This window comes from Miniopterus natalensis, chromosome 2 (assembly GCF_054644295.1).
Source record: "Miniopterus natalensis isolate mMinNat1 chromosome 2, mMinNat1.hap1, whole genome shotgun sequence".
NCBI classification, from domain to species: Eukaryota; Metazoa; Chordata; class Mammalia; order Chiroptera; family Miniopteridae; genus Miniopterus; species Miniopterus natalensis.
Genome location: NC_142082.1, coordinates 180,088,671 through 180,110,618, shown reverse-complemented (window position 1 = coordinate 180,110,618; position 21,948 = coordinate 180,088,671). Strand labels below are relative to the sequence as shown.

Sequence of the window (21,948 nt, the reverse complement as noted above, 5' to 3'; positions counted from 1 at the left end):
CTGGGAGCAGCCTCTGGGGAAAGGGAGAAGCTGAGGTGCAGACATCCGGGGTGGTGCTGCGTCGCAGTTGTGTTTTGAGGGCTGAGTGCAAGTAGGAGGAAGTTGTGAGCAGCCAGGGCTCCTGACAGGCTGGAGAAAGCGGCTGCTCACTTCCAGCTGTGCCGGCTCTGGGCCCACCACAGCCCTGAGCCCTCTCTGGTGACTCAGCACAGGCCACAGGGGCCCAAGCAGGGCCTCTTCCTGTGCAGGGCTCAGGGGTGGTGGGGAGAGGAGCCATGGCCTGATTTCCAGAGGCAGAGAGGTCTGCAGGGTAGCCCTGTGACCTCCCACTCCTGGACCCCTCCTGTCTCCTTTCACCTCAGAAGGGGCACAAGAGCAGGTTGTCCAGGAAAAAGGATATTTTATTTCCATAAATACTCCTGCTCTCACTCACACACTGACCACACTTCTGCCCATAAACAGATGGATGGACAGAGGTGAGACTCCCACAGGAGGCCCAGCAGAGGCCAATGAATGGAGACTGAGAACTCCAATGCAGGACCTCCCTTGGCCGGAAGCCCCGGAACCCCAGCCGGGGCCACCTGCCTCTGGCATTACCCTTGGGCCAGCAGTTGCACAGCCCCCACAGCTCATGACAGCAAAGAGGCCAGGCGGGTAGAGGGAGACCCCCAGGAGGAGGAGGGGACAGGTGGGGCTCCCCCAACTGGGCCTCCTGAGATGGTGACCACAGGGCCATTCAGAAATAAAAGCTGAGTCAAACCACACACCAGAGAGTGCAAACAGCTGGGGGTGCAGGTGTTACCCCCACAGTTACCCAGTTCCTATGAAGGAGGCCTGAGCTGGTCCCTGGCTCCAGCATGGCCCTAAGTTATGGCTGGGCCTTCCCATAAGGCATAAGAGACAGGCGGGGCTGACCCTACCCCAGGCTGGGGTCGGGGCTGGGCCTGAGGTCCTGGCCCTTGCCTGGTAGCCATGCTTTTCCAATGACCCCAAGTCCTTCCTCAAGTCCTTCGAGGGCCACATAGCCCTTCCCAGCTCCAGGCTCCCACCTGTGGTGAAGTCCCCAGCTGTGCAAACCCAGGCCCAGCCTCCTGCTGGGTTTGGCTCTGCAGGGGAGGGGTTAAGGGAGGAGGGGCCACAGGGGTGAGGGAAGCAGCACCAGGCACAGGGGATATGGTCATGGGGCCACCACAGCCTCCTACCCAGGCTAGCCAGTGGCCAGTGGCCAGTCCCATTGCCCCTCCTCCTCTCCCTTCCCCTTTGTTCTAGAGGCTCCCCCAGGTCTCGGGTGGGGGGAACTGGTCCACATCCCCCATCTCGTTGTAGGTCTGGTCGCCCATGGTGAAGAGGAGCTTGTAGCGGAGGCGGACCTTCTCCTGGGCAGAGACGGTGAAGGCAGAGGGTCAGAGGTGGAGAAGAGGCTGCCCCCACCCCACAGTGGTGCCCTGTCACAGCCAGGCCCTCACCTTCTGGGGGTTGGCGAGGAGCAGGACCTGGGTGATGGCTGAGGGGAGGACAATGGGGTTGAATGCTGGCAGCTCCGTGCCTGAGGGTGGCTGCAGCTTCACCTTCATGACCTGTGGACCAGAGGGCAGGAAGGCAGAGCTGGCCCTGCTTCTTTCCCCATCCCGAGGAACCAGGCCCAGCCGCCCGCCAGCTCCTCTTCTGGGGGTCCTGGGGCTCTATCCTTTGGTTCCTTTCTACCCCCTGAATCTCCCAGGGAAACCCCACTCCCAGCTGGCCCCCATCTAGCCCTGAGTCACCCTGCCTTGAGAGGAGGGAGGCATGACCATGTCACCTTGGGGACAGCTGACTGGAAAACGATGTTGCGGATGGGCTGGGGGGCGGTGCTCAGCATGGACACCACCACCACCAGTAGGTCGGAGCGCCCAGGCAGTGGGTCTCGGGCAAAGTGAAAAAGGACCCGGAAGCCATGCTGGTCGTACACAGTCACTGGCAAGATGCTGCCTGGCAGGGAGAAGGGGAGAGGCGATGGGTGGTGCTGGGCTGAGCCCAAGTGCATCCAACCAGCTCCCCACATCTGGCTCACATCAGGCGCTCACTGCTCGGCTGGGAACCAATGGATGAACCCACAAACTTAGGTCCTTGCCTCGATCCTGGGCAGCAGTGCAACCAGGGATAGAATGGCACGCAGACAGGGTAGGTGAACTTGTAGTGATGTCAGAGGCAAGACACCCAGACGGGAACTGAGCCCCACGGGCGACTCTGCCAGTGCTTGCTGGCGTGCCAGAGTGAAGGACTGTGGGTGAGCTGGGGTGTCATCCTCACTGTGACCCTGGTCTGCTTCTCAGGGTCCTCCCTACTGGTAAGATAGGGGCACCACTACCTACCTCCCGGGGGCAGAGGTGTGACGCCCTTGGTCACAGTGAGCCCACCAGAGAAACGAGGCTAAGACTGGCCTGTCTTAACCTGTCTTTCCAGGGCCTGGTGCTGCTGCCGCACCCCCCCCCCCCCCCCCCCCCATTGCTTGCTCCTGGGCCGGAGAAGCCCAGACCCAGACCTGGACCTTTATCCTGGTTTGGTTTTGTGATCTTGGCGAGGCCCAAACCTCTGTGTCCTGGCCCTGCCTTCCCCGGGGGCTATCCATAAGAAGTCCTCTTGCCCATGTAACCCTGGAGCTTATGCAGCAGTTTTGCAACCATTCTGGTACAGATGAGGAAACAGTGTTTCAAAGGGTCTTGCCCAGAGCTCCTTGCTGAGTCAGGCAGTGGCAGGGCTGGGAAGAAAGCTCCCCTTTCCCACTTGTTCCCCCAGAAAGAGCTCCTGGAGGGAGGACGAGGTGGGTGGTGCTGCTGGGCAGTGAGCTGACCTGGCTCGGCCTGTACCCGCTCATGCCCCCGCCCTACTCACTGGGTTTGATGGACTCCAGGGGCACAGTGATGTTGGCCAGCGAGAACTCAGTCTGTGTGGGCTGCTGCAGAGGCCCAGGGGGCTCAGGGGACACGGTGTGGAGGCTGGCGGCATTGGAGCTGGGCGAGCTGCAGCTGCTTCTATTCTGCAGGTCCCGGAGCGTGAGCCGGGGGGCTGGCTGCTGCTTCTCCCTTATTGGGGGATGGTGCATTGAGAGATGACTCTTCAGTGGCCAAGACATCAGGGGCACAGGAAAGGCTGGGTTTCCTGACTGTCCCTGACACCTCCCTGTCTCTCTGGCCCTGGTTTTCTCATCTTTAAATGGGCAGCTCTTTCTCTCCCTTCCTCCCATCACTGCCACTGGGGCTCAGTGTCCTCCTCACTGCTGGCCTTCCATTCTTCTCAGGTGCTGGGCCGCCTGGGGAGCGTGTGTGAGTGAGGCACAGGTGCCCTTTCTCTCATGACCTCCATGCTCTGTGGGACGAGCCCTGTGCCTCCCGAGCCCAGTGCAGTGCTGGCACAGGTAGTACTCTGCAGCCACTGCTCACAGGACGAACCAGGGCCTCTCCCTGCTGGGTCTGGGCGGGAAAGCCTGTGGTTGTGGGGACGGAGGGCGCCCCCCATGCCTGCCAGCATGTGCCCTCACCACCGCACTTGTTGGGACTCCGGGGGCAGCGACTGCTGCAGCAGGGTCTTCCCCAGGAGGTCCAGGTCATCTAGGCCACTGCTTGCTGGCAGGGAGGTCTGTGTGAGGGCCCAACTGTCCACGCTGGGTGCCGGAGTGGGGGCGGGGAGTTCAGTGCCATCGGATGACTGTTGGGCACACAAAGGATGTAGGTGGGTGAGGCAGTACTGAAAAGATGTCCTTTTTGTCCTGTCAGGTGCTCAAAAGGAGGCCCCTTCCCCTCCCTATAGGTGACATCTGGGGAAGAAGCAGCAGGGATGGGGGCCACATTTCTGCCAGGCCCAACCCCTCCCACCCCAGGGCCATTAGTGGGTCCAGCCTGGTATGGGCTCCACTCTAGAAATCATCATAATCCAGGGACCTCAAAATCACCCTTAACAAAGGAATAAGGAACCCCCACCTCTACCCAAGGGAGGCCCAAGGCCAAGACCGGCAGGGAGGTGCACCTGGAGGTGAGGACCGCCTGCCTTTCTCCACCCTGGGATGGGTGCCTTAGCCCCTGGGCCAGCTGCTGCCCCATGGCCCTCCCACCCATCTGTCCTCTCATTGCTGCCTCAGGCTGTCTGTCCCAGCTGCTCTGCTACCAGATGGGTCAGGATAGTTCCTGGCCTCTCCTACCTGGAAGCTGTTCCATCCAGCACCATCCAAGCTTGAGCCTGAAGGTGGTGTGGGATCACTTAGGCCTGAGGGGAAGCAAGACAAAGATAAAGGAGCTGGATTCCTCCCTGAGCAGAGACGAGAGAACTGGGTCCACTGTGTGCTAGGCTGGGGTCCTTGGCTCCTACCCTCTCCCCACACCCCTTTAAGAGGCTCAGCTCAAAGGGGAAAAACCCCACTTCAGCAGTTTTGGAGGGAACCAGACAGAGAGAGGAAGTAGAAAGCTAATGTCCCGACCGCCCATTCCCCAGGCCCACACGCTTCCTCTGCTGCTCAGAAGCCAACTCAACTACAGATGTCAGGACTTTCATCTTCATCCATCAGCTGGCAGGTGCTGGTGGAGGGGTGTGTGCAGGGAGTAGGAGACACCGAGTGAGGTTCCTGACCTCACAGATCCAGACCGGCAGGGGTCAGCATCCTGCCAATGACTGAGGGATGCCCTCTGAGCAGCTGAAGAGTGCTGTGGTACACTGAACAGGGGCCCTGTGCCCAGGCCTGCCCTGGAATCGGAGCGGCCATGGGGAAGGTGCTGGCTGGGCAATAGTGGCCCCACATGCACAACACAGGGTGGACTGGGACAGATTGTGAAGGCCCCCTCCACCCTGGCACATGCCAACAAGGCCAGCTGACTGGTGCCAGGGAGAGCTGTGGGCCCTTTGGAAGGCTGCTGATTGGTAGAAGGCAGTAGGTCACCAACCAGTCGCCCTGTCCTGAAGTACACCCTGGCCAAGTATACCCCAGATTTCACCTAGAGACAACAAATTATCCTGTTCCTAGAAAATCCTAAGTGAGGGCCAGCCTGAAGTGCCATGTGACAGGCAAAGGCAGGCACAGGAAGATGTAACTATCAGGTCTCCCCTGGACACACCTCTATGACATTTCTTACACACCCTGATGTGTCAAGCACTTCCGACCTGGGTCTCACTTAACCCTCAACCAACCTTAAAGGGCAGGAATGTGGTTCTCACCCCCCTTTCAGAGATAAGAAAACAGATCTCAGAGGGGTTAAGTAGCCTGTCCAAGGTCACAGAGCTGGAAAGTGGCAGAGTTTGGGCTTGGAAAGAACATGGCCTACTTGCTGGAGTTTGAATACAGCTCTGCCACTTAGCTGTATGACCCTGGCTTGTGACAACCTCCCCGTGCCCCATCTGTGAAACAAAGACAACAGCAGCACCCATGTCAGAGGAATGACATAATAAATTGGACAGATCAGACGGAGTGCCTGAACAGGGCTGCGCGTCTCTCTGACAGACAGGAGTCCTTACTGCCCACCCTGCCCCCGTCTCTCCCTCTTCCTGCCATAGAGAACTGGTGAGGAAAAGCCCCTCTGTGGTCCCAAGGCTTCCTCTGCCCCCCAAGCTGGGTAGGTGCAGCCCTGGCACTCTGGTTCCTGTTCCCACATTTTCTTTGCTTCTGAGAAGAAACCAGAGGAAGCTGGAGGCCAGGGCCTCTGCTAAAGCGACACGGGGACAGGAAGTCACAAGCACACCTCATTTCTCCTGAGGAGTCGGCTTTGCCACAGCCACCCACTGGGGGGGCAGGCCACACACAAGTGCCCAGACAGGTAGCTGCCACCCAGCCCTGGCTCCAAGGGAGAGGGAGAGCCTGGGGTGACCTCTTGTCGCTGCAATCCTTCACAGTTCTGTGAAACGGTCAGGGCCTCTGCCTGGGTTGGCCCTGGCTCTGAGTGAGGAAGGGCAGATGGGTGTGTAAGGGCAGATGGGCAGACCCTCCCACAGAGGGGATCTGCACCTGGCCCGTCGCTCCTCGCCCCAAGTCCTCAGTTCCCTTTCCTGGCTGGGGAGCTGGCAGAGCCACAGGAAGCTCAGAGTGAGGCCTCGGCATCAGAGTGCCTCGTCCAAGTCCGGTGCCCTCTCTGGGCAAGTCACCCAGCCTTTCTGAGCCTTGCTTTTGCACCTGTGACACGGGGATGCTGAGGGTACCCATCTTCTACAACGGGGAGCGAGGTGGTATAAGTTGGAACAGCACAGTGGCCATGGCTAGGCAGCGCTCTAGACCCTGGCTGGCCACCCGGGACCCGCACACCATTGCTTCCTCCAGCTGTCAGGTTCCGTTTTAACCTCAGAACAGGCTCAGAACACAATCTGATCTGGCTTCCAAGTTAGTTTCCCAACATATCCTTCAAGATCCCTTAGACAGAGCCCAACCACGGCTCTATTTTTATAACTTCAGGGTATCACGAGGAGTCTGCTGTTATACTCTCTCACTTCTAAGCTCTAAAAGTGGGAAACCCCAAAACTGCTTGGCCGGCTGGGCGCCTTTTGCTTCTTCCCCACGGGTGAGCCCAGTTCCATCAGGTTCTGGTGCCCTGACCCCACCTTGCAGTGACACAGGCCTGGCCCAGGGCCAGCTTGGGTCACGGAGTGTGATGTACTCTGGCGCAAGCTTCCCTAGAACTTCTTCCCTCTTCCTCCCAGTGGGTGGGGAAATCCCTGAAGTTTTTTTTTGCCTGGGAAGCATCCAATTCTAGGCTTAACCTCCTGCAGGGAAGTCTGTTTCCCTCGGAGCCTGGGTATTGCTGGCTTATCAGGTTCAGCGGCTGGCCAGTCCCACCCTTTGACTGTCTGGCCTTGTACAAGCTCCTTGATTTCCTTGAGCCTCTGCTTCCTCAGCAGCAAAATGAACCTTAAGCCCATCCCCCAGGCTCCATAGCACTCAAGAGAGGAATAACAGGCTGACCTGACCAGGGTCTGGGAGCAGCAAGTGAGCTGCGGGCACCAGCCAGCCTGCAGCTGAACGCCCCGCCCCTCCCATCCTCACCCAGAGACATGAGTTCATCATCAAGCAGGGAAACGGAGGTGCTAGGCTGCTCAGGGCTGGCCTGCTTGACAGGGCAGGTGGGCATGGCTGGGTAGGTGGTGCCCGAAGGAGGGAGATCCAGGCCTGAGAGATCCAGCAGGGCTGAGGTGCTCCCTGGGGTGGAAAAGGAAAGTCAGGCAAGTCCTTGGGGAGGGCACTCAGGTTCTCAGAATCCATGGGGTTGAAGGCAGCAATGTATCTTCATACCCATCACAACTCTCCTGCTTCCCCATCCTTTACCGCACAGCCCTTGCCCCTCAATCTGCCCATTCTTTAGCACATGCTATTCCTTCTGTCTGGAACAGATCTGCTACTTCTATCTGGTGAACTGCCTCCCACCCTTTAAGGCCCTCCTTAAACTCTGTTGCTTCTGCGTAGTGCCCCACCCCCTCCTCTCCCCAAAAGGGCCAATTCTAATCTCTTCTGTGGTTCCTAGAGTTGTCACTTTACCCTTACTGAAACAGCCCAAATGTTTATGTGTCAAACCCTCCCTACCACCTTCTGATAAACTCAGCCTTGGGGGTGTCATCTAGCCCTGCACCACAGATGCCTGATCTAATGACAGGAAGGTCTTCCTCCTTCTGCCCATCCTTGCCAAACCCTCAGCTCCCTCCCCCTTTGTCCCACATCCAGACTTCCGCCCCCCACAGCTGTAGGCTTGGCACAGCCTCTCTCCCTGGGGGCCTTTCCCATCTTAAGGGGCCAGGGTCACCCTGGTGGTCACCGCTACCAGCTCTGGGACCAGTGCACCACTCTGGACTCTCTGTGCCCCTGCAGCCAGGTGGGCAGCTCCCCACCTCCTCACCAGGAATGGAGCTGGCAACGGCATCACCATTGACTTCCTCGCCCCGCACCAGCTGCTTGTACAGGTTGATCACCTGGGTGAGATTGTCGTTGGCCTGCAGGATCTCCGCTGGAATGGACAGGAGGGGAGAGGCCAGTGTAAAGGAATGTGGGGTCCTCTGTGGGGTGATGAGCACCCCACAGCCATCCTAGCCCTTGTGAGGAGGTAGGGCAGTGGGCATCCCATCTACTCAGATTCAGGCCCTGGGTTCCCCCTTGGCTACTGTTTCCTCCACACTGCCCCATGCAGCCCCTGAACACAGTGCATACTCTGCACTCCAGGCTCCCACACAGCTCTGCTGTCTAGATACGCCCAGATCTTTGCAAGGCTTCATCCCTTCCTCTAATCCCACCCAGCACTACACAGTCCTCTCCTTGCTTGTTTTTCTCCATGTCGCTCAGCACCACCTGACAAACTGCCACTGATCCCGTCCTGGGTTTACTGTCTACCTCCTCTCATTAGGCTACAAGCTCCATGAGGTTATGGCTTTTGTCGATTTTGATCACTACCATATCCCCGAGGGCCTAGAACAATGTCTGGCACACACTAGGACCTCATCAATATCATCTCCTGGGGAGCCAGGGCTTAGAGTGATCTGGACAGTGGGCCTCTTGGGTGGGGACCAGGCCCCTGGTCCATGGGAGGTGCTAAGTGAGCTCCTGCTGAATGAAGGGCTGAGATGGTACCCAGGCCTCTGCACAAGAGGCCGTGCTGATAATAGCAGAGCACAGGACGAGAACCTGCTATGTGACCCTAACAGAAGCCACAGGGCCCAGCTCTGGAAATGCCCAGGTCTGTGGGATCCACTCAGTAGCCCTTACCCGGGGCAGTATTTGCAGGGAGACAGCCTGCTCTATCCTGGTTCTGCCATTGTTCTGCTCTGTGATCTGGGCAAGTGACTCTCCTCCCTTAGTTTCACAGGGACAATTTTCCCTCCTGTGTAGCTTGTGGGCAGTAAATGAGGTGTCTGTGAAGGGACTAGGCCCAGAGTGACTCTCAATCAAGTCAGCCCTGCTCGCTCTCAGCTCTCAGCTTCCTTCTTCAACACGGGAAACCCAAGGTCAGTGCTGGAGAAAGAGGGCCCCCTGGTGGTAGCTCCTGCCAACTGCAGGTACTCAGCAGGGCCTGGAAGAGGTGGGGGAAGGAGGTGGAGAGATGGGCCAGCTCTGCCTGGGACTCACCTAAGGCCTCGTCATTGTCTTCTGTGTCACTGGCCAGTCGGAAGAGCGTGGGCCGCATCCGCTCACAGCGCTGGTACAATTCCTGGGGGCAGGAGGGTGGGTGGGTCAGGGCCAGCAGGAGCCCTGGAGTGGACTGGGACAGGGCGGAGAGAGGCGCACCTTCATAAGGTCCTCGCTGCTGTGGGCTGTGGCGCCACCCTGGCTGTAGCTCATCACCATTTCTGTCAGCAGTTTCACATTGTTGTTCACCTCCTCAATGGCACTCACTCGCTTCGAGATCTTTTCCATCCGCTTCTGGTCCTAGGTGGGCATTTAAAAAAAAAAAAAGGCTTTGTGTTCCATGATTTTGCCCAACTGTAGGCTAATGTGAGTGTCCTGAGCATGTTTAAGGTAGGCTAGGCTATAATGTTTGATAGGTAGGGCTATTAAACACATTTTTTATTTTAAATATTTTCAACTTAGAATGGACTTACTGGGACATAACCCCACTGTTAAGTCGAGGAGCATCTGTATTTATTTATAAGTTAAACATACATTCTTCCCCCCACCACACACACATATACACTCACACACACTCTAAATGTAGTAAAGCCTAATTTATTTCTAATTTTTGTGGAAAAAATAGCCTCACAGAAGTCCATCCATTCAGGGCAGATGAGCTCAGCTGCTGGGAAATTCTCCCCTTACACAGTGGCCTGGCTCAGCCCACTGGGGTCCCCCAGGTAGCAATTTCATTGCTGTGACAGCCCTTCAGCTGGGCCACTACAGAATTCCTTCTATGTACACATACAACCCCACCTTGCAGCCAGCTCAACATCTCCACCCAGCCTCCTCCCTGTGCTTTGGGCCTGGCCATCACCTCTTGGACCATCTCCTTGATGAGTTTGTTGGCTGCTCGGAGGTCTTCGGGGTGGGAGCTCTTCAGTAGGCGGGCCAGCATCTGCAAAGACAGAGGGGCATGACCGTGATGGATGACCTTGGGTCACGTGCTGGCTCCCCACTTCCTGGCTGTGGGATGTGTTACCTAAGCTCTCTGTGAAACGGCAAGAATCTACTGACACCTGATGGGGTGGCACAGGATAATTGAGACAATGCACAGAAGTGCTTGGCCACAGCCAAGCAGAAATAAGTCCTCAACAAATGGTGCAAAGCATTCTATTACTACCGAGAGCGAACCTTTCTGGAAGGATATACGAGAAACCTAACAGTGGTCACCCTCTGGGACTGGGCTGGGTAGGCAGGAGCTTTTACTTTTTCTCTTACCCCCTTCTGTGCTGTTTAATTTCTTGCCTGTGAACACATGCTTCTTCTACAAAGAGCTAATGAAGCTACCAGTCAAAGGGTCAAAGACATAAAGAAAGGCAGACTCCTGGGCAACCTATGAAATGCCCTCAAACCAACCCCAGGGACACCAGGCACATTCGAGTTTATAAAATGCAGGGGCACCATGTGGGGAGGACTCAGAATGCAGGGAGTGCTCAATAAATGGTGCCTGTCACCCACTCCAGTGGTCATGCTCATCTTGAGCCTCTGCTCCAAGGGCAGGGCAGCCAGGGGCTGGAATTCCCTGACCCCCAAGTGGGCCCTAGAGCCCTCCTCTACCTGTCCTTGGAGCCTCACCTTGGATTTCTCCTCATCTTCGAAGATCACATTCTTGGGCCGTGGAGGAGGCTGGGGAAAGATGGCATCATCTGGAAGCTTGGGGTCGGCCTTCACGATCCCTATAGTAGATAGGTGGTGAGAAAGCTGTCAGAAGGGCCCAGGCCCAAGGGCATGGGTGAGATGGGCCTAGGGCCAGGCAAGTGCAGAAAGGTGGGGCAGTCTTTCTTCAGTATGCTGGCCCTAGACTGTGAGGGCCAGGGCCTGCTCCTGACCTACCATGTCGAGTTGCATGGGGGAGAGCTGGGGTGCCCATATTCTGAGGCCACTTCGGGAAACCACTCTCTGAGGGGAGGCCAGACCCAAACCCACCTTCTTTCCACGCAAGCTAGCCTCAGGAAGAGCAACAAAAAGGCCTCCCTGGCCATATGTTCTTGAGAAGTTAGAGGGCAGACCCATGGCCTTGCTGCCAGAAGCCCCTGAGGTTGCTGGAGCCCAGCACAGGATGGAGGGGAGGAGGTGCTGGCACGCCCCGGCTTCGGGGCCTCACCCTGCTTCTTGAGCATCTGATAGGCCTCGGCAATCTTCACTTCCTCGGGCAGGCCGACCGTCCAGCTGTAGAGGAGTTCCAAGATCTTGTTCTTCACCTTCTCTGATGTCCGAGAGCCCAGGTACTTCAAAGACCAAGCGGAGAGGAGGCCCTTGACATTGGCCAGCCCCACTCACTGCAACCCTAACCCCAACCAGGCTGTCTCCCCATAATTCCCTCGGAAACCCGGCCTCGAAGGCCCTCACATCCCACCCAACCAGCCTGGTATAGATGGAGCTCACCTGCTAGCTCTGTCACTCACTAGTTGTATTAACACTGTGTGCCTCATTTTCCTCACTGTTAAGCATGGGTTATAACAGTGGAAGCACAGTGAGGATGCAGAGCTGACACAGGTAAGGCACAGAGCCCAGTGCCCGCTCCTCTAAGGCTTAACTGTGATCTTGGCAAGGAGGAGCCGCCCAACTGACCAGGGCAGGGGCAGCTGCGGACATGCTTGGCCCTGGGCTCCACTCAGCCCCCCAGCAGTAAGCTAGGTTGAGGGAACTGGCTCTCACACCAGTCACCTTCTGGGAGAATGGGGAGCCAGCAGGGTTATTCAGCCGCTCTGGTCAGCACGTCTGAGTAAGAAAGGGCGAAGGGGCTGGGGCCTCACCTAGGGGGCACAAACCATATTCATGACCTATGGGAGGACTTGGGGGCATGGCCCATCTGGAGCCAGCAGGCTCCATCACTCAGGTTTGGGGCCTCAGCATCCAAGCCCTCAAAGCAGCTACTTGTGCAGTGGGGACTGGGGGACCCTCCACTACAGACCCAGAGGCCCAGGTGGGGTGCCAGGGTGAGGTCTGCTGGGAGAGATCTCAGAGCCAGAGCAGCTCGTGCTGGGAGAGCTGTGTGCACACACTCCCTGCGATTGCCCCTCCCTAAGTACTAAGCAGCTCCAGGGCCACAGCCACCTGCCAGCAGATGCACTCCTCCTAGAAATCAGCTGTCCTGGACTCAGCGGTGTGCAGGGGCTCAGTGGTTGTGCCAGGCCAGATTTCTAATGGGGGCTACTGCAGTAGCAGGAGCGAGAGCCCCAGTAGGCGGACCCAGGATGAGGCGCAGTCTGTCACCCCTGTCCTATGGTGCAGGTCTAAGCTTGGGCTGGGAGCACCCACCTTGGGAGACACAACCTTGATGAGCTCGTTGAGAAAGCGGAACTTGCCCACCTCGTCGTGGAACCTCTTGCCGCAGCTCTTCATGCATGTTTCCAGCACCTGGGGGAGGTGGGGTGGGGGACCCCCAGGGAGGATCAGAGGAGGTGGCCTCCTTCCCATACCTCAGACCAAAAGCTCACGGACCGGTACTTATAAGGAAGGAAGTAACTTGTGAGGACAAGAGAATTCTGAGCTTCAGAGTCCCCTGAGATGGATAACCACCCCTGGGGACAAAGCTGGACAACACCTGACGTGCAGCACCACCGTAGCCCCTCCACGGCTTGGCCACATCTGAATACCGCTTGTAAGTTATTTCCTTACTATATTCCTTTGATTGCCATTTTAAACTTAAATATGCACCATCTCCCTTAGCCTTATCCTAAGCTATATGTCTGTGAAATCATAGGACTAGTCTGTATTTGAGAAAACAAAATAAAACAAAAAACTTAACGTGTTAAAATAGCCCTAGCCGGTTTGGCTCAGAGGTTAGAGTGTCGAACCTCGAACTGAAGGGTCCTGGGCTCAATTCTGGCCAAGGGTACGTACCTCGGTTGCAGGCTCAATCCCTGGCCCTGGTTGGGGTGAGTGCGGGAGGCAACCAATTGATGTGTCTCTCTCACATCGATATTTCTCTCTCTCCCTCCTTCCACTTTCTCTGAAAAGTAATGGAAAAAATACCCGATATCCTTGGGTGAGAATTAAAAAATATTAAAAGAAAAACTGTTTATTACCACCACCTAAAATCAGCATGGCTGTATACTCAGTTGCTATATGGCCCATGCTTGGGGGCCACAGAGTACTCCATACTCTTCTGCTATTGGCACAGCTTTGAAACCTCTGGCCTGAGCCCAGGCCTTAATCCTTGTACTCCCGTGGGAAGGACAGTGCTACCCTGTGTCTGGAGACCACTGATGGCCTGGGCTGGCTCCCCAATGCACCTGGGAGCTTTGTGAACATGCAGATTCCTGGATGTAGTTCTGATTCAGCAGCTCTGGGGTGGGGCTCCAATTCTGTGTTTAACCAGCCTCCTGGAGAACTGAGGCATCCTAGGGGACTTCCTCCCACAAGAGACCTACCTATACAGGGTCTGGGGTGGGAGGCCAGCCCACTGATTGCCGTGGGACCCTCAGGGGCTTGCCCAGACCCCCATTCTAGGTCATCCTGACACAACTCCCTTGGACTCTGAAAAGTCTGATGGGACCCCAAAAGCCTCTGTCTTGGCCTCCCCTGGTGCTATCCATGTGGTTGGAGGATGGCCAGCACCCTTTCTCCCCTTCTCCTCACCGTCAGGGCCTGGATCGCCTCCCACTCCTGCGGGGACTGGATCTTGTGGGCCAATAGCCGGGTGGCAAGTGGAGGCCTGGGTGAGAGGAAGACAGAGCTAGAATAGCCACAGAGCTCAGGCACCCCAGGGGAGGGCCACCTCACTACCCTGCTAGGGCTTCTGCAGGGCAGAGGCAAAGGCCTAGCTCCCTCTCTGGACTGAGGACAGGGCTGGAGATTGTGGCATGATAGGGTAGGGCTAGGCAGGGAACACAGGCTGGAACCTTCAAAAGGTATGAGCTCAGCCCCTTGGCCAGCTTTACTCAGAACTATGACCTGCCATGTCCTTGGCTCAGCACAGAGACAAGTACGGAGAGATGACCACAGCCTTCAAGGGCCCAGTCTGGGAGCAGAACATGACAATGTACCAGGAGAGATGGGCAGACATAGTGCCCTGGGCACTCAAGGATATTCTGCCGGGGGAAATTAAAGCAGCTTCATGGTGGAAGTAGTGACATCAAGTACCAGATAACAGACTTGTTTCTAGTGACAGTAACAGCTAACATGTACCAAGTGCTCATGAAATGCAAGGTCCCTGACAAGCACTGTCCTTACTAAGCTCCATAAGAGCCCTCTGAGGTGGGCTGCACTATCACCACACTTTACAGCTGAAGGAGTGGAAGCTCAGAGGCCTTCAATGACCTGCCCAGCTGACAGAGGGGAAGTTTCACCTGAACTGCCCGACTCCAGAGCACACAGGTCATGCTGTCTGCATGGCCTCCCCAAGTGGAGCACCCACATTGGGGGAGGTACAGTGGAGGTGAAGCACACTGAGCTGTGCTCCCCAAACTTCAGCACCACAGGGAACCCACTAACATATCCACCCTAAGACCCCTGCTGGGCAGTCTAGTCCAAGTCTGGGGGCAGCCCCAAAATGTACATTTTCACAAGCTCAGGACTACCATTTTCTCTCTGTGAGGTTTTGGGGCAACTGCTGAATCCCCAAAGCCTCAGTTTCTTCACCTGTAAAATGGATCCAGCAAGGCTCACCTCAGAGGTTGGCTCATAAAGCAGCATTCAGTACAGAGTGCCCACTACTGTCATTAATTTGTGAGCACATTAGCCCTGGCGGGTAGCTCAGTTGGTTGGAGCACTGTCCAGATACGCCAAGGTTGAGGGTTTGATCCCCTCTCAGGGCACATACAAGCATCAACCAATGAATAAGTGGAACAACAAATTGTTGATTCTCTCCCCCTAAGTCAACCAATAAAACAAACTGTGAGCATATTAAGAATGGAAAAGTCTCTGCCCAAGGCCAGCATTTGGGGTGTGCACAGCAGGTACATCGTGGATTCTGTTGAGTATGAGCAAAAGCGGGAGAGGCCACCTACCCCTCAAAGTCCTCGTTGAGTTGCTCGCAGAAGCTGTTGATGCTGGCCCAGTTCAGCTCCTTGTTCAGGGGGTTTGTGGCTCTGTCTGTAGGAGAGAGGGCCAGTGTAGCCTAGCAAATGGATCCCTGCCTCTCTCACTCCCCACCCAACAGGGATTGGTCAGTAGGGGGCAGGCTGTATGACTGAGCACACAAAAAGGCCGGTTGCCACAGCCTTAAGACCCGAGTGCTGATGTTTCAGTCCATGACAGAAGGAAGCCTGTCCACTGGCTTCCCCTTTCAGCTTCTCCCTGAAGGACCCCACTTTTAGAGACTGTATTCTGGGGTCGTTCCTCTACTCCCTGCTGCCTCACCCCTACAGCTGTGTGTCTGCCATGCCCGACCACACCTCTGATTCTGCTCCTGGAAAAGTGTTCCCACAATTCTCATGGAACTTATACTCAGAGAGATTTAGAGGTAGGAGAAAAACAAACACACAGTTCCTCCCTCAAGGGCCTGCCTGGCTGGCAAGTGGGCAAAGGGAACTAGGTTCTCAATACAATGAGACAGAGGGAGGCACAGGAGCCACAGGAACCAGAGGAGGGGACTCAGTTGAGCCTGGGGTCACGGGAAGCTGCCTGGAAGAGGCAACATAAGCAGGGAGTGGAGGGAGTTAACCAGGCTGGGTATGCATGCCTCTCAACAGCTCAAGGGCTGTATGTGAAGAGATGTAGATAACCGAGCACAGGGCAAAGCATGAAGGGCCTTGGTAAGGTGTATGGTTCAGGCATCACCTCTTCCAGGAAGTCTTTGCTAACTTCCACTCATGTCCAAGTTGGTATTGCTACATCAGCTCTTTCTTCCGTGTCCCTCAGATCTGACCTTCATCACTGGCCCGAGCTTGCTACTGTACCGCATTTAGCTACTTGTGTACATGGCCGTCTTCCCCAGTAAACAAAGGAATGAATGAGAGCTCAGCTGTGGGCAGGCAGGAATGGTAAGGAGTGGGTGGTAAACGAGGCCACACAGTCACCTCCCTTATCTCCAACATTGGTTAAACAACCAACCAAGTAGGTCATAGAACTTTCCCAAACCTCCGTTTCCCCATTTGTAAAGTTGGATTGAAGCATGGACTGATTTGGGATGATGAAATACTTTACACAGGATAAAGCTGTGGGGCAGCCAGAGACAGATCTTCACTACTTCCCCAGAGCCTGTCTCCAAGCTTCACCCTGTCCCAGCCAGTTTTGCCCAAGCCTGAGCACTGAGCCAGAGCTGTGGAGGGAACACAGCCCAGGACGTAGGACAGAGAAGGGTCTGTGGACAGGAGGAAGCTGGAGAACCAGCACATGGAAGCTGCTCACTTGGGGTCCTATGCTGTGGTGGGAGGCCTGGAGCCCTGGGACCCTAGTGCCTGGCAGCCATTCATTCAGTTCATATTTATTCAATAAATATTCTGAGTGCTGGGGTCACAGCAGTGAACAAGACAAAATCTCTGCTGGAGCTCACAGCCCAGCAAGACACACACTGACTGGTCAGATAAACAAACCCACACAGAATACTGTTTACTGTTGTGAAGTGGTATTAAAAAAACAGCAAGGACAAGGTATAGAAAGTGTTGGGGGGGGGGGTGTGTGTGCTGCGGCTACTCTCTGGTACAGCTGAGCAGAGAACTGAATGAAGCATTTTCTCTCTGGGTGCAAATCTCTGTTCCAGGAGCCCCGCAGAGCCCTCTAGTCGCTCAGAGAAATGAAGCCCTTCTGACCACCTAGGGTACCAGGAAGAGGCATGCCCCGTAAGTGCGGCCGTCTACTCTGCCTCCTTGACCCCCAACATAGGCAGAGGCTGGGGAACACCAGTCTGAGGTTAGAGAGAATGGGGCTGAATATTACCCACTCAGTGGCATCCGGCTGGGGGACCCTAAAACAGGAAGTCCCTTCAAGTGTCGAAGACATGTGAGTCTGAGTGTGGACAGAGAGGCTGGTTCTAGAGACAGCTCCTGAGTCAGAAGCCAGCAGGAAGCGGTGCAATCATGAGACATCAGCTTTCTCCCCTGCATCTTTCTCAGGGTAAGGGCCTCTGGGTCCAAGGAGATATGCCTGACTTCTCTGGCTCTGGCCCTGGCCCCAGCCCCAAGGCCTCTTACCTCTGGGGGGGGGGAGGGGGGGGCAGGGGCACCTTCCCTGGCAGGCAGCAGGGAAGAATACCTCCAGGAAGGTATTTCACAACTGGGCATGACTTTACCCTGTCCCTCCACAGTGGTGATGAATGTCATCATTTATCCATCAGAAGCTACTTTTTACCTCTAACCATCCCAAGGGAAGAACTTATAATTTTGCTAGGGCCCAAAGGGGAAGAAAAAGAGAAAAACAGTGGCAATCCCAACTTACTGGGGTCCAGCCTACCGTCAAACCCAGGTGTCCTGATTCCTGTTTCTCAGATCAGACTCTTTGGTCTCCCAGAAAACCCCCGCTGTTGCTAAACCTGACACTGTTTTGTATCAGCCAGACCTCAAGTCCTTCAGCCTGTCACATTTCTCAGCCAGGGCCCTGCCCATCCCCCCAAGTTGCTGCTGAGACCTGGACACTTGTGGCGTTCTGGAACAGTCTCAATGGCCGCTGAGTGCCTCCTTTCCACTCCTTCCCCCTCCCCGTTAGACTGACACTAAAACATCCCTGGAGATGGTGTGGTTCTGGGACTAACCTCAGGGTTCAACTCTGCTCACCCCTCCAAGCTCCCTGTTGTGCCCGACGCCAGGGGGCTGAGCTGAATGTAGACCTAGAGGTCTCCCTGAGGCCCTGGCACAGAAATGGGTCTAATACTAGTCCAGGGAGAAGCAATCCACAGCTTTCTGGGGCAGAGTCCAGGAGTGGGGTTGTGAGAGCCGAGGACGGCAGCAATGGAGGGTAGGGAGCTCAGGGGGACAGTGGGAGTGAGGGCTCGGAAGCCTGAGCAGGAGGAAGCAGAGAAAGGGGTCAAGGGCCTTTGGAGGAAGTTCAGCAAGAGCTGGGAAAGGAGTTTTGGGTGGAGGTGCAGAGTCTTAGGGGCTTGGATGACGGTAGTAATAGAAAACTCGAAATTACTTCTGGAATCTGAGATGGACCCTTTCAAGCCTGTAGGGTTTGCGAGTTTCTTACTGTGTGGCCACAGCTTGGGGGGTCGGATGAATCAGGGGGGTCCTCCCTTCCTGGAAGGGGGACCGAGCAAAGCTGAGAGAAGTTGCAAGCTCAAGGCAGGGACAGGAGGGACTCAGGACAAGCAGGGCCAGAGTGGAGGATTCGGGCCCCGAACGGAGCAGGGTCCTTTCCTCCCGGGTCTGAGGTGCAGCCCCGCGCTCGCTCGCTCCCTCCCGGGGCCCGAGGAGATGACTCGGTGGAGAAGTCGGGGCCTGAGGGGGTCGGAGGCTGCCCTCTCCGCGCCGGGGCTTCTGCGCGCAGAACACGGCGCAGCGCACTCTTCCCCGAGGGTTGCCGTCCAGGGATCGGATGGGAGGTCCACGCAGCGGGTGGGGTCTTACTTCATCCCAGGGTCGGAGCTACCGGCTCGGGGCGCCGCCCCTCCCGGGACCGGGGCGGAACGTGAGGAGGGGGCGCCCCGCACCCCGCCCCCGCCGGGAAGGGGCCTGCCTCGTGCCCCCGGTTCCGGTTCCGGCCCGGCCCGCGCCCCTGCCGGACACTCACTGATTCGCGCCTCCAGAGTCTCCGGCTCCATCTCGGGCTCCATCTGCCAAGGGCCCCCAGCCTCGGCACCGCCCCCCGCCCCCCTCCGCTCTCGCGGGACCTCCTCGGCACCGCCCTCAGCCGATTAAAGGGGCAACGTCCGCCCCGCCGCGCCGGAGCGGCGTACCAGCGCGCTAGGTATCATAGAGACCTGAACGAACTCGCCTAGAGCGTCATCTGATACCCTAACTCCTCCCCCAAGCGGGGTGACGTCACGAGCGGGACCCGCCGCCTGCCTTTCAGTACACCGCGCTCAGGCGGGAGAGAAAGCCGAGGAACTGGGGGCCGAGGGTGGCACCTTGGAAACCCCACGGGGCGCTCTAACGCGTTCTGCGTCACGGAGACGCCTGTGACCGCGTCCAAAAGAACGCTCCGCGGCCATGTTTCTGAGGGGCTCCGAGGTCACTTCCGGAGCCCTGAAGTCACACAGGGAGCCCTGAGCGTGTACTTCCGCTTAGTTGCCAAAGTGGGCGGGTCCCTTAAGAGGGCAACGACGTTCGGAGGTTGCTGCGAAAATCACGAGGAGTCAGTTTGTTGATTGCTTACAATGGTCCAGACATTGTTATAAGCACGTTTTGCACATTAATGCATTTACTGCTCACAACAAACCCACGAGCCAGATTGCCCGAGGTCACCCAAGTGGCAGAGCCTGAACCCTGTGCTGCCTCCGGCATTCCTTCTGCAATCATTTGTTGCACTCTGCATTTGCTTTGCTCTGTGACCGACGTTGGAAAGGCCAGGCCAAATACTGACTACACAGTGTGATGCGGGGAAGCCCGCGGGGTACTCGCAACACGGGAGGAGTGCCCACCCCAAACTGGGGGTTGGGGGATGAGGGGAGGTTTCACACAGAAGCTGTTACTTGGCTGAAAGACCGATTTCTCCAGGTAAACCAGCTGCGAAAAGATATTCCTGGTGGAGGGAACCAAATGTTTCAGGGCTCACAGGGAGAAAGAGTCTGGAGCTCAGGGAATTGAAACGATTTCAATACGGCTCCAAAGGATGCTGCCCGGAATTAGGCCGGGGCGAGATCACGCAGGTGCTGTGTTTAGCTTTTTTTTTTTTTTGTAAGCTATGTTGGAGGTGTCACGGGTGGTGACAAAGTCAGGCTTTGGTTTTAGCGAGGTCCCTGCGGCAACAGCGGGCGCAAGGGCCTGGTGGGGCCCGTCTCAAACGGGCAGAGCGTCAGACTCCCAGCCCCGGTGCCTTTCCTCCCGCAGCTTCTCCCTCATTGGGGACCCTCCCCGTCCGCCTTCCCCACCCCGGCGGGGGACGCCCGGGGGACACCGCGCCCGGGGGACGCCGGGGCCTGGCTCTCCGGGTCGGTCGCCCCCTGGCGGCTGCCCGGGGAAGCGGCCCGAGGCGCCCTCTGCAGCCCGCGGAGACCCGGGAATGTGCGGAATCCAGCGCCGCGGGGCCGCGGCCTCGGGAACGACCTCGGTTCACCCCGCAGCCCAACAGCGGCCTCCCCAGGGAGATGGGGGGCTGTGCGGGGCCAGTTTCCCCCCCTAGACTCAATCACTTCAAGTTGCACGGGAAAGTAACATGTATGTTATTGCATTTCTCAATAAAAGTTGTAACATAATATGAACTGAGAACTCTTTTCGTTTGTTTCTTTTATTACTGAAACGAGTTATTACAGGACTAAAACAAGCACATTTACCATATTGGCGTGGGGCGCATACACGCTGTCAGGGGTCACTTATTGAAGAAAGCATGGATGTGTCACAGGCTTATCGTCTGAAACGTGGTTGTGAGACTTCAATGCGAGGATGTCTGCAAAGCGAAGCCCCCAGCACATGATCCCTACTCACTTTCTCTGATGAACTTTTCTCCTGAGCACTTATCTCTGCCTTTCCTCACTCTGTTTTTTTCTCTCTCTTCCCCACCAGAATGTAAGATCCACCAGGACAAGGCGTGTCATCTGTTTGGATCACTGATGTATCCCCAAAGCTTGAAAGAGTAACTGGTACATAGTAGGTGTTCAATAAACATGCACTGAATAAATGAATGAGTAGAAACTATTATTCACAAGTTTTATGGATAGGGGAGAGCAGGCATGTGCCCAATAGTGCACAGCGAGTGTGTGTGTGTGTGTGTACACGTGCTTGTACACTCCAGGTTGTGCTCTTAACCAAGGCTCTAGGCTGTGCCTCAGGGAAACCTAGAGAACAGGGGTTGGTGAGGGAGACCTCAGGGGCTGTGGCTATGCACGTAGGGCCTGGCCCAGGCTGGGAGTCAGGGTAGAAGGTGTGGAAGGAGGAACCTGAGGATGGTGAAAGGAAGCAGGACCAACACAGGAAACAAGAATTGCTGGAATTGGCCTGTAGCCCCTCCATCTCCATCCTTTGCACATGTGTTGCTCTGAGTGACTTGGCAATCCCTGGGAAGAGAGGGGCAAGTAAAGCTGAGCTCTCCATGAAGCAGCTGTAATCGTGCTGACCCATGCTGACCTCCAATGGTTTAATGCCTCAGACCCTTGTCAGGAAAACCCCTCCACCACTGGAAATGCTGGTGAGGATGGGAAGGGGGGAGGAAGAGGAGATGGGGAAAGACCTTGGAGGAGTGCTATGTGAGGGGCATGCAATCCTTTCTTGGGGGAACTGTAGAAGGTCCGGGGAACAAGCTGAGACATGGCCTCATCTCCAGTCCCTGTGACCACAGTCCGATCCTGGCCCACCTCTCCCATCCAGGTAGAGGGCACAGACCCACGGCCGGCATGGTCTCCTATAAGTCTCACGCAGACTTCGGAGTTGGGGGTCATTCTCTGTTTTACAGGTGAGAATTCTGAGCCCTGTGTAAGGATGTGGTTGGTCAATGTCCCCATACAGCCTCCATCACAAGAGCCCACATAAGACTAAGTCCTTGCCTTTACAGGACAGAAAACACAAAAGTAAACAAAACATACCAGGATCATTACAAAGGCACCAAACCGGTTGGAGTGAGGAGAGAGGAGGCCACGTGAGGTTTAAGTTGGGAAGGAGCCAGCTGTAGGAAGGGTGTCCAGGCGGAGAGAACAGCAAATACAAAGGTCCTGAAGTCAGCTAGGAGGCCCAGAGCCAGAATCTGAACTCACGCTTGAGTCTCTACGCCCAAAGTCTGTACTTAGTTCCAGGAACCACAATTCCAGGTGCCACTTGCTGACTGAGCAGGGATCAGAAAGATGGGAGAGGGAGCGTGCATGGAATGTAGGT

The 21,948-nt window shown here is 56.3% G+C and overlaps 1 protein-coding gene across 1 annotated transcript; it reads right to left on the bottom strand.

Moving 5' to 3' along the window:
- Positions 1 to 380: 380 nt before the first annotated feature.
- Positions 381 to 18,784, bottom strand: GGA1 (golgi associated, gamma adaptin ear containing, ARF binding protein 1). Its single transcript, XM_016222579.2, has 17 exons — positions 18,716 to 18,784; positions 15,058 to 15,142; positions 13,688 to 13,763; positions 12,365 to 12,463; positions 11,208 to 11,331; positions 10,679 to 10,779; positions 9,918 to 9,998; positions 9,218 to 9,358; positions 9,059 to 9,140; positions 7,839 to 7,946; positions 6,995 to 7,147; positions 4,175 to 4,239; positions 3,518 to 3,684; positions 2,872 to 3,062; positions 1,799 to 1,968; positions 1,467 to 1,577; positions 381 to 1,376 (listed from the first exon to the last, which is right to left on the bottom strand). Exons 1-17 carry the CDS (start codon positions 18,756 to 18,758, stop codon positions 1,266 to 1,268), a joined length of 1,908 nt encoding a protein of 635 aa, XP_016078065.2. The 5' UTR covers positions 18,759 to 18,784; the 3' UTR covers positions 381 to 1,265.
- Positions 18,785 to 21,948: the final 3,164 nt, after the last annotated feature.